The sequence below is a fragment of the Lampetra fluviatilis genome, chromosome 3 (assembly GCF_964198595.1).
Source record: "Lampetra fluviatilis chromosome 3, kcLamFluv1.1, whole genome shotgun sequence".
Lineage (NCBI taxonomy): Eukaryota > Metazoa > Chordata > Hyperoartia > Petromyzontiformes > Petromyzontidae > Lampetra > Lampetra fluviatilis.
The window spans coordinates 8,152,284-8,164,497 of NC_136277.1; the positions used below are offsets into that span (position 1 = coordinate 8,152,284).

The following is a 12,214-nucleotide window of genomic DNA, read 5'->3' on the forward strand; positions in this document are numbered from 1 at the left end:
CTCCTGAGATTTACACTGTTCTTTAGCCTTATCTCCTCATAAAATGCTGTAGATGCATGTTAAGAGTGATTTACATCTGAATATCACAAGCAATACTCAGACAATGCGAAATAGCTTGTAGCCTGGTTGTCTCGCAGCATCCAGACTCCTCTCCCATGTAGGTTCCCTCCTGAATAGATTCACAACTTTCCATTGGTTGTATATTATCGACTAACATACCATCTAACTTCACTCAGTCCTAAAATTAATTTCAAGTCTTGTAATTTCTTGCATTAAAATGTATTTGTTGGTATACATTTCTTACATTCCAAGTTGCTGTGCTTAGAATGTTTTTGTTGTGCTCAGTCACAGGACAATGGTCGAATGTGATCTGCTGCCCATAACAGTCTCTTCCGGGCGAGGTGTTATCACTCTGTGAAGCCCCATCTACTCCGTTATGGCCATTAATACTTCTATTTATGGCCATGATTTCCTTGGCAAATGCAGTAGTGGTTTGTCATTGCTTTTTGACGATTTATTTATGGCTACTCCCATAGCCTTTGGTTCACAACCTATCCCCCAAGGTAGCAAGGGGAATTTACCCATTGCCTTCAAAGTAGATTACCTTCAGGTTGCCACCATAACCACGTAAGTCAGGCAGGCGGCAACTGTTTACATTCATTGTGTAAACACTACACTGTAGGCACCATGCTAACTACATGAGGCACATAATCAGCCTAGGTTTCAGAATAATATGTTGCCATACAGGTATTACACCTGCAGTTATCACCAGAGAGGCCACTGGATTCGAACTTTAAACCCTTCTGCAAAAGGCAGTGAATGCGCTACCGCTAGGGCATGTCACCGCCCCTTCAAAACATAATTATGCTAAAGAGTAAAGAACCCTATTACAGATGGCTGTGCAGATTCTATGTCCATGCATTTTAAATACATTCCTAATTACTACATTATGATGAATGCTAAAATGTATAAATAACCTGGTGGTTTTACAAGTCACAGTAAAGCCACAGTTATGATACCTGATTCCAGACTCCCACCACGTCCACGAGGGAGTAATCCGAGACACCAACGTCTCTGAGCATGGGGCCAGCTCCTGCACAAAAGGGCACACGAGCACACACACACAACATGATTACAATCAAGTCACCCCTCCACTCTGCTAATACTCAGCAAAGTCTGCTCGGTGCCACCACCACGAGCATGGTGTATTATCAAGCAGGTGAAGTGCTGATATGCCTCTGATTAAGTGCAAATTTAATTGTTCAGTGTCATTCAATGTCGTTTGCAATCATATTCTTTAATAATATTCACGTTATTAATCCATCAATATTGGAGAAATTTGTCAGGCATCCCTGTTATCAGTGAGAGTCCACGAAAACCTACTTGTTTATCTGGTTATGCTGTCAACATTGTGATTTTATGAATGACAGTCACCTTTTCCGAATACTTTTAAGAAACCGTACATCAAACCAAGATTGAAAACATTGATGCATTAGCTCCGTCAACCTGTTTGTCAATTTGTCTGTTAGTAACATAGAGCCACGATGAATATGTTGCGACTGTGCATGCCATGTGACTTCATATCTGTATCCAGCTTCATAGCTAATAATGTTTGCATTTATATAATACCTAGATGCCTCAGAAACCCAAAGCACCTTATGTCTGTGAATCCACATAGCAACATCAACCTGTTTGACCCATTACACCTCTTCGTTTGTTTAAATGTGTAATAATTACGTGTGAATTGCACAACTACAGTCCAATTTTGACTGCAGAAATTCATATCACGCCTGATGAAGACCGCTTGTGTTGTGATCGAAACGTCGTGGGTTTTTTGCTTTTATTATTTTCAATTTTTTTAATTCTTATTTTATTTTCTATCTACGTGACTTTACCGAAAGAACCAAGAATATGAACTACAGTCCATTTAAATATTAAAACGATATTGTTACATCATTGCATCCATAAATAACCCTTAAATGAAATGTATACAGGTTACAAGGTGTGCTACTTAAGCTGTTTCTGAGACTCGTGGTGTCCCACCCCCTCGGCTCCATTGTCTCAACCAGGAACTACTGTCTCACACTCGGCTAAGAAATCCACTTGGAGTGTATTGTAGATATTTAATTATGGAATATATTACAGCATCGTTATCATACTTCACGTTAATTAAATAAGCTCCGAGCAATCAGCTGAATAGACACGCTTCAAATTAGCCAATTAATGAGTGATACTGCATTGGCGGTATCGTCATCAGGTGAGACAATTACGGCAAGAAAATTGCTTAAATAGGCGAGAGAGCTGCCGTGACAAGAGGTTATCTCGGTCTGAGCTGGGAGCAACCCAAGGGTAAGTGGGCGGGGCTGGAAGTGAAAGGCTGCGTGTGAGACACGGGGGAAGAGGCAGACACGGGAGATGAGGTCTCCCTCGGCAAGAGTGAGAGATCGGCGGCAGGGGGGGAGAGGGGGGTGGGCAGAGATAAGAAAGGGGGAGGCAAGGGGGGAGAGAGAGGGGTGGGGCATAGTACATCGGTGGCAGCGGGAGAGAGAGGCTGTGTTAGTGAATGTGTATTTTCTGACCCCCCCCACCTGCCGCCGATTTCTCACTCTTGCCTAGGCAGACTTCTTCCCCCTTGTCTCACACGCAGCCGCGGTAGACCTCTTCCCCCGTGTCTCACACGCAGCCTTCCACTTCCAGCCCCGCCCACTTACCCTTGGGTTGCTCCCAGTTCAGACCTATATAACCTCTTGTCACGGCAGCTCTCTCGCCTATTTCAGCAGTTTTCTTGCTGTAATTGTCTCACCTGATGACGATTACTTGTGTTGCGATCGAAACGTCGTGATCTATTATTTTCTACCTACGTGACTTTACCGAAAGAACCAAAGAGTATGGATTCCTGTAGTCACGAAAGCTTCAAATCAATAATTAAATAAAAACTCACATGCATCAATAACACTGCAGCCTTAGAGGGAAAAAATCGAATGTGACGTTTCAGGCAAGGACCATTTTTCATAGCACATAAATGCACATAAATGTCCTATCATATTTGGGTGCTTGCAAGGTCATCTGATCTGGTTACATTTTTTTATCCAATGCCAAGCCAAACCCATTGTCACCCACAGTAAGGGAAGGGTGGTGAGGTAAGCTTATTGTTAGCCCTCCAGTATGCCAGGTGGGGGGCATCAGCTCTAGCCCCCCTCTATCCCACTGTGGCGCCACTTTTGACCAAGAGCGAAAATCTCGAGATTTCCCCACTTGTCAAAATAGCATCTAATCAGATCAAGGCACATACACTGCACTATCACGATTGCTGGGTTGACCAAAAATAATAAAATTACATGCTGAAAATTCTTCCCCACTAGTTCCATGAACATTGCTTTGAACCTAAAGCCAATGTTACATTAAGACTCGGCACCCGGCCTCTGCTCACGGCAGCCAAGGAGACACCATGTTTCCTACTGCATGCAGCTTCGACAGTCTCACGTATTTTTCAGGCATCCGGTGGCCACCTGTTCACATCTTGTGAGAAAAACTGCCTATGGGGGTAGTGAAGTGGACTGTTATCACCCTGTGCTCACGCACCACTACCAGTAAAGCTGCTTCATCTTATCGAATGGTCAATATGGCTGTGGCTCTCGCACCTGCAGATACGTTCTGGTGATTCAAGAATGCTCCTCTTCGTTGCCGTGGTGCCGGCTCGGAGTCGAACATTTTCTCGATCTTCTCCACATCGCCATCACTCAGGGTGTGGCCGCCACCAAAGCGATGCATGGTGCTGGTATCTCTGGGTAGCATGGTGGGGCTGTGCTCATCTTTAGATCCAGCAGTCCTGGGGGCACACAGAGGAGAACCATTAAAAAAATACCAATGCCATTACACACTAATGCACACCACTACTCCAATCATATCTTATATCTAAGTTGAAAACTAATATCTTTAAATTGAAAACTAATTTCTTTAGAACTGCTTGTTGTGCTTAGTTTTCTGTCCTTTCCCCGCAGCTCTGATTCGCACGGTTTGCTATGTACGGTGCAAAAGAAGTTCAAAATACAATCAGGCACATGCAAATACCAGGAGTTTTCTATTACACACAATGGATTTGATATTAAGCCCGACATGCAAGGCATGCGCAACTTGAGAACATGTGTGCACAATTGTGGGATAGTGATAGAAGTGGAATGTTATTGGTTACTTTGTTGCATGCAGACCCTTGAGGCATCGGTATTTTTTCCAAGGCAAATTAACTTGTCAATGATTCAAATTCACACGTGCTCAGGTACACAGATATATAATAGTTAAACCTCTTGAAGCTAGACTGAAGGAAGCTCGAGAAACGGTGCCTTAACGCGGCGAGAGAGTTTGTGTACGTCTGAGAAGCTGATCGCTATACCGTCGAGAGCCTAGTGCTCTCAGAAGGGTCACCCAAGGCGGGAAGACTTAAGTGGAGACGTCAGACAAAACCCGTTTCGAAAGGTCCCCATATGACCTTTTCAAATAAATTGTGATCCAAGAAAGCAACGGGAAACTACTTGGATTATACCTCCCTTGAAAACGTCAATGATGACAAGCAAAATCAACAAAGGCCCTGAGTATCGGCGTCTTTTAAATAGGACAGGGGTGCTAAGAATCTCCGAGCTTGTGTCAAAGAACCCTTTCAAAGTAGCAACTTGGAACGTTAGAAGTTTACTTCAAGCAGGAAAACTAGCCAATGTCATACAAGAAATGGATCGACTTAAAATCAACATAATCGGTCTAAGCGAAACTAAATGGCCTGGAACAAAAAAGATTATATCGAGCGAACACCACGTCTTCTGCTCCGGAGGAGAAGAAAACACCAAACAAACATACGGTGTCGCCATTATAGTACACAAGAAATTAGCGAATAAAGTCATCAACTTTACCCCAGTATCAGAACGAATAGCACTACTACAATTAGCAGGCAACAAAGTCAACGTGAACATTCTACAGGTTTATGCTCCAACAGCAGACAAACAAGATCATGAAATTGAATCGTTCTATGAGCAACTAACCAACACGCTGAAGCCACTGAAGAAACAAGACATCACTATAATCCTCGGCGACTTCAACGCCAAGGTTGGCCACGGTCGAATGCAGAACATTGTCGGAGAACACAGACTAGGAACAAGGAATGGACGAGGCGACAGACTGGTTCAATTCTGCCAAGAAGAACGTTTCAGTATTGCTAACACGTGGTTCCAATTACCACCTCAACGACTGTACACGTGGTACTCGCCGCAAGACTCCGACAACAACATCGTCAGGAACCAAATCGATTATATCCTAATTAACATCAGGTTTAAGTCCAGTGTGATTACAGCAAAAACCTACCCTGGAGCCGATATATCGTCAGATCATAACCCAGTAACAGCTACAATAAGACTCAAATTGCGATCAATACAATGTACAAAGACGAGACGGGCAGACCTGGAGAAACTGAAGAACAGCGCCGATAAAAGACAAGTACAGCAAGATCTCAATGATAGCATCCGCCCAATAACAACAGAAACAGCAGATGTTCAGGAGTACTGGCGCTCGTTCAAACAATGCATCACATAAACAACAGAAGTCATGCTGGGACACCAGTCACTGAAAAAGAAACAACGATGGATGACACAATATATTCTCGATCTAATGAGCAAACGAAGAATGTACAAAAATAACAACTTGGAGAAGTACAAACAAATGCAACAGAAGATCAGAGAAGTAATCCGACAGGCAAAAGAAAAGTGGATCGAAGAACAATGCGCCGAGATTGAAGAACTAATTAAAAAACATGACAATTTTAATCTGCACAAGAAGCTCAAAGAAGCTGGTAACATCTACAGACCAGCCCCAACAGCTACCTTGTATGCGGACAACAACCAACCAATCCTAAATCAACAAGAAAAAATGGACACCTGGACAAACTATATACACAAGCTCTTTGGCGCCGCGAGAACACCTGCAGAAAAAGACCAACAGAAGTCGAAAGACGCTCTACACATTTTAACATCAGAAGTAGAACATGCAATCAAAACAGCTAAGCCAGGCAAATCATGCGGGCCCGACACAATCCATGTAGAATTGCTCAAACTATTAGACAGCAACAACATACGACAACTGACTAATTGGTACAATCAAATATACAACGGCAATAATATTCCATCTGACAGGCTACAATCCATCTTTGTGGCCATACCAAAGAAAGCAACAAGCCGGAAATGTGAAGACTACAGACTGATAAGCTTGATGAGCCACGTGCTGAAAGTCTTCCTGAAGGTGATCCAACAGCGTATACGCTCCACATGCGAAAATGCATTGAAGAACACACAGTTTGGCTTCTGCAAAGGACTAGGCACAAGAGACGCAATCTTCTGTCTACAGATACTACTACAGCGATGCTACGAACATCAGAAAGAAGTGTACATCTGCTTCATAGATTATGAGAAAGCCTTTGACTCAGTAGACCACGACCGACTAGCAGCTCTATTAAAACAACTGGGACTAGATAAAAACGACATCGACTTCATCATTGCTCTTTATTGGAAGCAAACAGCCCAACTCCGATATGAAAACGAATTGACAGACCCAACACCAATACAAAAAGGTGTACAACAAGGCTGCCCACTGTCACCGATTCTTTTCAACATCTACTCGGAGCAGATTTTTGATCGAACACTAGCAGACAAAAACATTGGTATTAAAGTCAATGGACAATACATCAACAACATCAGGTATGCCGACGACACTGCACTGCTGGCCGATTCGGAACAAGACCTACAACAAATCTTGGACGTGGTTGCCGCAGAGAGTCAAATATGGGGCTTACGAATTAACAAAAAGAAAACAAAGGTTATGAAGGTCAGCCGAACTACAAACGAAATAACAATCAAGCTGGGCAGCGAAAAATTGGAACAAGTACACCGATTTAAATACCTTGGTGTAATCATTGACGATCAGTTGAACCATGAAGTCGAAATCAAGAGCAGAATTGAACAAGCAAGGCAAGCATTTATTAAATGGAAAACACTCCTTGCAGACCGCAACTTGAGTACATCACTGAAACTGCGCACACTGAAATGCTACATCTGAAATGCTACAAGCTTCAAATCTAGAATCCGCATGCGGCTCTTAAAGCACTGCTCCGTGACGTTATTCACGTGCATTTCAGCTCTTGAAATATTGAGGTTTTTTTTTTACCGAATTCGAACGAAAAATTATCTTGTTCTTTTGGTTGCCAACTCCTGGGCCTGCAACGTAGTCAGCTGGTGAATACCCTCTCTTTTTGGACATACATTTACTAAATCAATTACATTGATTCAACTTGTTTGTAAAATATTTAACAAATTTAATGCGTTAAATTAAATGTTGAGTCAAAAATGCATTTAATTTACAGAAAAATCTCTCATAGCCTGATGTATTTGGGGAGAGCCTTTATGCTAATGCAGTATGTCCGGCAAATGTAATATTTCATAATAAATTGAAATTCCATTCACAAATAAGGAATACTTAACATTACATTTACACCGAATAACTTAACAAAATGAAATAATTAACATTTTTATATGCACAATTTAATGTAACTAAAAAAAAATCTACTGTACATTTTTATTTGAGTGACCATCACCATGAAGCAGAGGACAGCTGAGATTCACGAGTTGTGGGAGAATGTAGAGAGTGCACACAAAGACAGCACAAGGGAGATCGAGGCCTACAAGGGCACAGGCTCACCGAATTCCATGCAACGGGTAAGTAATTAGCTTCAGAATTGCTAGTGCACAAACGCACATCAATGGTACTGTATTTATTACAATGTTCTCGCATAGCATATTACATTTCCTAGCGCTGGGAAGAACATCTCAAATTTCCTACGTATGCTTAGCATAAAGTCTTATCGCACATTACATGTTTAGCACACAATTAGTCAACGTGTGCCCTCGGATGCATCGTTCATCCACGTCCTTTGTTTTTCTCTGTTAGTGCGTTTGGTTTTCATAACTTTACATATGTAGGACTTGAGAAACACGCGTCACGCGTTGGATTGTGATACGGACACGCGGCGGACAGTGAGGGCAAACGGGGACACAGGGAGCGGGGCGACATACTGTTGTTGTACCAATTAAGGTGGCAGGGTAATTAAGGGGGGCCTGCAGGTGTTCGGGGGTAATCGAGGACGCAGGCCGGTGATTAGACGAGAGTTATGGGTGTCGGGAATTGGCGCCGCGGTGTCTACAACAACAACACCACGTGAGGCTGGGGGCTGGGGGCTGGGGGCGAGTAGCGAAGCAGGGGATGGTCCAATTAATTAAGGGGAATTGGTTCGGGGATAAAGGCAAAGAGCGTGGGGAGAAACGGGAGTTGGTTGGTGCCTGGGACGAGAGATGGACAGAGGAAGAGACGGAGCAGCAGACGAGAGTATAGTATACTTTAGCAGTGGACAAGAGAGTATAATATAAGGTAGCAGTGGACAAAGAGAGTATAGTATACGGTAGCAGTGAACAAAGAAAAGACAGAGTATGGTAGCAGCGGATAAAGAGAATACAGATAGAGTAGCAGTGGACGGAGCGAGTACAGTATAGGATAGCAGCGGAGTAGCGGACCTTGGTCGAGAAGCTACGACAGAGTGAGACGGCAGAGAGAACAAAGAGCGACCGAGCTGGAGAGAGAGAGAGAGCAGAGAGGAGGGTCGCTGGAGGAGAGGAGCAGAGCGAGAGCAAGCGAAGCCAGCGGAGCGAGCGAACGGAGGGACATTGAGGGACGTGATGGGGAGTTGTGCGTTGAAGAGTATGGAGGGACATTGAGTGATGCCGACGGAGGAGATGTGAACTATACGCGCTAATAAAGAACCGAGAAAGACAAAGAAGCTGTCGCGTCAGTATGAGTCCTACACATATATTGCATATTAGCTATAAAAAAATACCTCGTGTATCCTACAATGTATGCTACCCAAGAGGTCTTTCTTTTGCCATTTAGTTTATTTGTACTATCATAAAAGTTTCCCCCCAGTTGTAGAAAACAGATAAGTGGAACCGAACCATTCGAGCCCATTTTGAAATAAATGAACCGCAATAATCAATAAGAGGTTTTTTTTGGGTTAGATCGCGTAAATATATAAATGTGTCGTTAAAACCCGCCACCACCCGACACAGCCAACTAATAAGAGTTGTCACATAAACAGAGAATGTCAATTCGTCACTAGTCAAGCCACAAAACCTCTTATGGATGACATTGGTCGCGAAAGCCTACGTGTTAAACTGAACTGCAATCAGTTCAATCAGTTTTGGGTTAACCAGAACCATACCCAAAATATATCGGTTCAACTCCCTGGTTACAAGTCCTGTAAAATAAATATTTGTTTTCCATTGTGATTCAACCAATTACACACATTAACCTTTGTTACAACAGAACTGTGCGATTGAATAAGACAATCAGATGAGAATTTAAAATGATTTACACTAAAATACAGAATATTACACATTTCTCATGCACAATTCCTGTGAAGGTAAAACCTGGAAGCACCACGTACATGCCGTAGTGGGTGATGGAGCTGTAGTCATACGGAGTTGTCGTATTGGTCTCACGGTTGGTATCATGGAGTATTGTATTCACCATTGCATCCTTCCATTCTGAAAACAGATATTGACATTAAAGTAGAGCATGCTTCAATTAAACAACACATTTTGCTTAAAAAACAACAACAATAAGTACCCTCTCTCTCACATAACTGGTGTTCATGATTAAGCAGCATCTATTGAAAGGTTCTGTGCAGTGAAGGCTCAGGGACTGCGTGTGAAGCTCAGTTACTAAAGGTTTGTAGGCTGGAGTGACCAGTTTGGACACAGACGAGAAGCCCTGTTGTCATTATTCTCTCTGCTGCCTAACTCTGCTCAATCGCCTCCACCCTTATTGCTAGAATTGTTTGACAGCTAGAATTAGAATCAGAATCTTTATTCATCGTGGAGAAATCTGATTAGCTATGAAGCTCTTTTTCATAGATGTCCAGTAGGGGTGGGTCAGAAAGTTACAAGAAACAATACAAAAACGATTGGAGTGGAAAGAATAAAAAAGGTAAGAAAATCACTAAAAATAAATATGTAAAATAGATAAAAATATATAAGTACAAATTGCAAAAGTATATAAGTTCCTTTCGATTTTCAACAATAAATGCGAGCTTGGGAAAGGTAAGAAAACTACAGAATTTAACTTTCGATGCACAGGTAAGTATTAAAGTTACAAATTACATTGGGCAATGTGGTTGTATCCAGCACAAATCTTTTGCTTCAGGATATTTTTTGAAGAAAGATTTAGGATATTTAGGGAGGAAACAAGGTTGTTCCAAAACGTTGGTACTACGGCAAAGGTTTTGTCACCTATTCTAATTCTTGTTCTTGTGATAGTGTAGTGTCTTCTTTTGTAAATCACTCAGACTGACATGTTGTAACAAGTCACCTGCTTACACTTTATTAACCTTTTTATGCACCAGTTGTAGGCACTCCTATAACTATCTATACGGTCATTTATGTTTCTTCTCCTCACTCTTATCTACCCTTCACCTCGCTATCCTGCGCTCTGCTCTCAGCGACTCCGCACACAGCGCCTCCGCACACAGCATCTCCGCACACAGCGTCTCCACACAAAGCATCTCCGTACAAAGCGTCTCCACACACAGAGGCTTCACACACTCCACCGCTGCCCTCACCTACGCTCCCTCAGACCTACTCACTCATCTGTCCCGGGTGGGGGGATCAACCATCACCTGCCCGGCGACTTGTGAGGGTTGAGGTCCGTTGACGGCTTGAGCGGCAGCGGCAAGATTTCTTCACTCTTGTCCCCAGCAACAACTCCCCTTCGCTCACACAGCCTCCCGCTTATATCCTCCTGCCAATTATCTGAGACCTCTCGTGTGTCTCTTTAGGCTCTCGCCAGGTTGGCGCCTGTCAGCCCATTAATCACCCCTTATCTCCCGTCTCCCGGGCAACTCCTCCGGTCTCAACGTGCACAACCGGTCGACCCCTGTTTTCACCTGCTTCTCCCCTTAATTAGGTGACGGTTTGCCCGTGCAATCTCATGTTGCACATGCGCACCTGCTCGCCCTTGGTTGCCCTCTGTTAACAGTTTGCACGGCGTATTTTACTCCTCTACAATAGTATAAAGACAATTGGATGGACGTCGTAGGTTTTTTGGGTTTGACAGTGGGATTATTTAGCTCAGTATAGTGCAGATTTTCCAATAAGGATTGTATGGATGAACAGGGCCCAATGTAGAATTATGCTTGCATCAAGTGATGTGAGATTTTAAGTAGAGGTCACAATAGTGGGTTCTTTATAATAAAGGGGGATTCGTCTGTTTAGTGTTTCATTAGTAGCTGATATATAAGCAGTGTTACATAAGTTAAAAAGTGGCATAATGATAGCTTCAACAATTGTACCTTGTCCACAGCAATATTTAGGAGTGAAATGAACAGATACATCTGTAGTGTAGCAGCGCTGACTGGCGATCAGGAGTAGCAATTGCGGATGTACCCACCCAAGGGGAAGAACTGGGACAAGGGTCATGGAAGGGATAAGAACTGGGCCAAGGGTCATGGAAGGGATCCATCTTTAAGCTCCCAGAACCAGCGAGATGGTTCGAGAAGGGGGGCGTGGCCAGGCCCCACTGGAAGCATAAAAGGGGGCGAGAGACAGAGCTCGGGCCTTTCCGTGGGAGTTGAGGTCGTCTCATCGTTGCTGCCATCTTCGTCGTTGCCGTCATTGCTGCCTTCTTTGTCATCACTCGACGTCGCCGCTGCTAGATAATTAGTTAGGTGGTCATTGTTGTATTATGCGCTAGCGAGTGTAACAGTGCAAGTTGCGAGTAATAAATAAGGTGCCTCTACAGTTTTTTGTCTCCGGAGTCGTACATTACACATCCATGAGGGCTGTCTAACATATGTATTGGGCAGCTACCCTTATCAGCTGTGACAGAAAAGGCAGTGTCCTCCTAGCCAATTAAATATTGCCACCACTTGTTCAATGTAAAGTGAAACCTTCTTTGGCAGCAACTCAGAGGCAGCCACGTACCTGGCTTGACGTTGTCAATCAGCACCAATATGTATTCGTCGCGATCGATGCGGCTGTGCTCATGGTAGAAGCCGAGCGCATGCATGAACTCGTGCAGAACAACGCCCTTGGTCACCTTGCCAGGGTCCAAGGACAGCGCCTGGTCCCTACCCTGA

The 12,214-nt window shown here is 43.5% G+C and overlaps 1 protein-coding gene across 1 annotated transcript; it reads right to left on the bottom strand.

Moving 5' to 3' along the window:
• Positions 1 to 1,010: 1,010 nt before the first annotated feature.
• Positions 1,011 to 12,144, bottom strand: LOC144948183 (low choriolytic enzyme-like). Its single transcript, XM_078877617.1, has 4 exons — positions 12,060 to 12,144; positions 9,527 to 9,626; positions 3,642 to 3,829; positions 1,011 to 1,093 (listed from the first exon to the last, which is right to left on the bottom strand). Exons 1-4 carry the CDS (start codon positions 12,142 to 12,144, stop codon positions 1,011 to 1,013), a joined length of 456 nt encoding a protein of 151 aa, XP_078733743.1.
• Positions 12,145 to 12,214: the final 70 nt, after the last annotated feature.

Coding starts and splice junctions, on each gene's coding strand:
- LOC144948183 (XM_078877617.1), bottom strand. CDS start 12,144: ATGCATGCGCTCGGCTTCTACCATGAGCACAGCCGCATCGATCGCGAC. Junction 9,627..12,059: donor GATTGACAACGTCAAGCCAG/GTACGTGGCTGC, acceptor ATCTGTTTTCAG/AATGGAAGGATGCAATGGTG. Junction 3,830..9,526: donor TCCATCACCCACTACGGCAT/GTACGTGGTGCT, acceptor GTGTGCCCCCAG/GACTGCTGGATCTAAAGATG.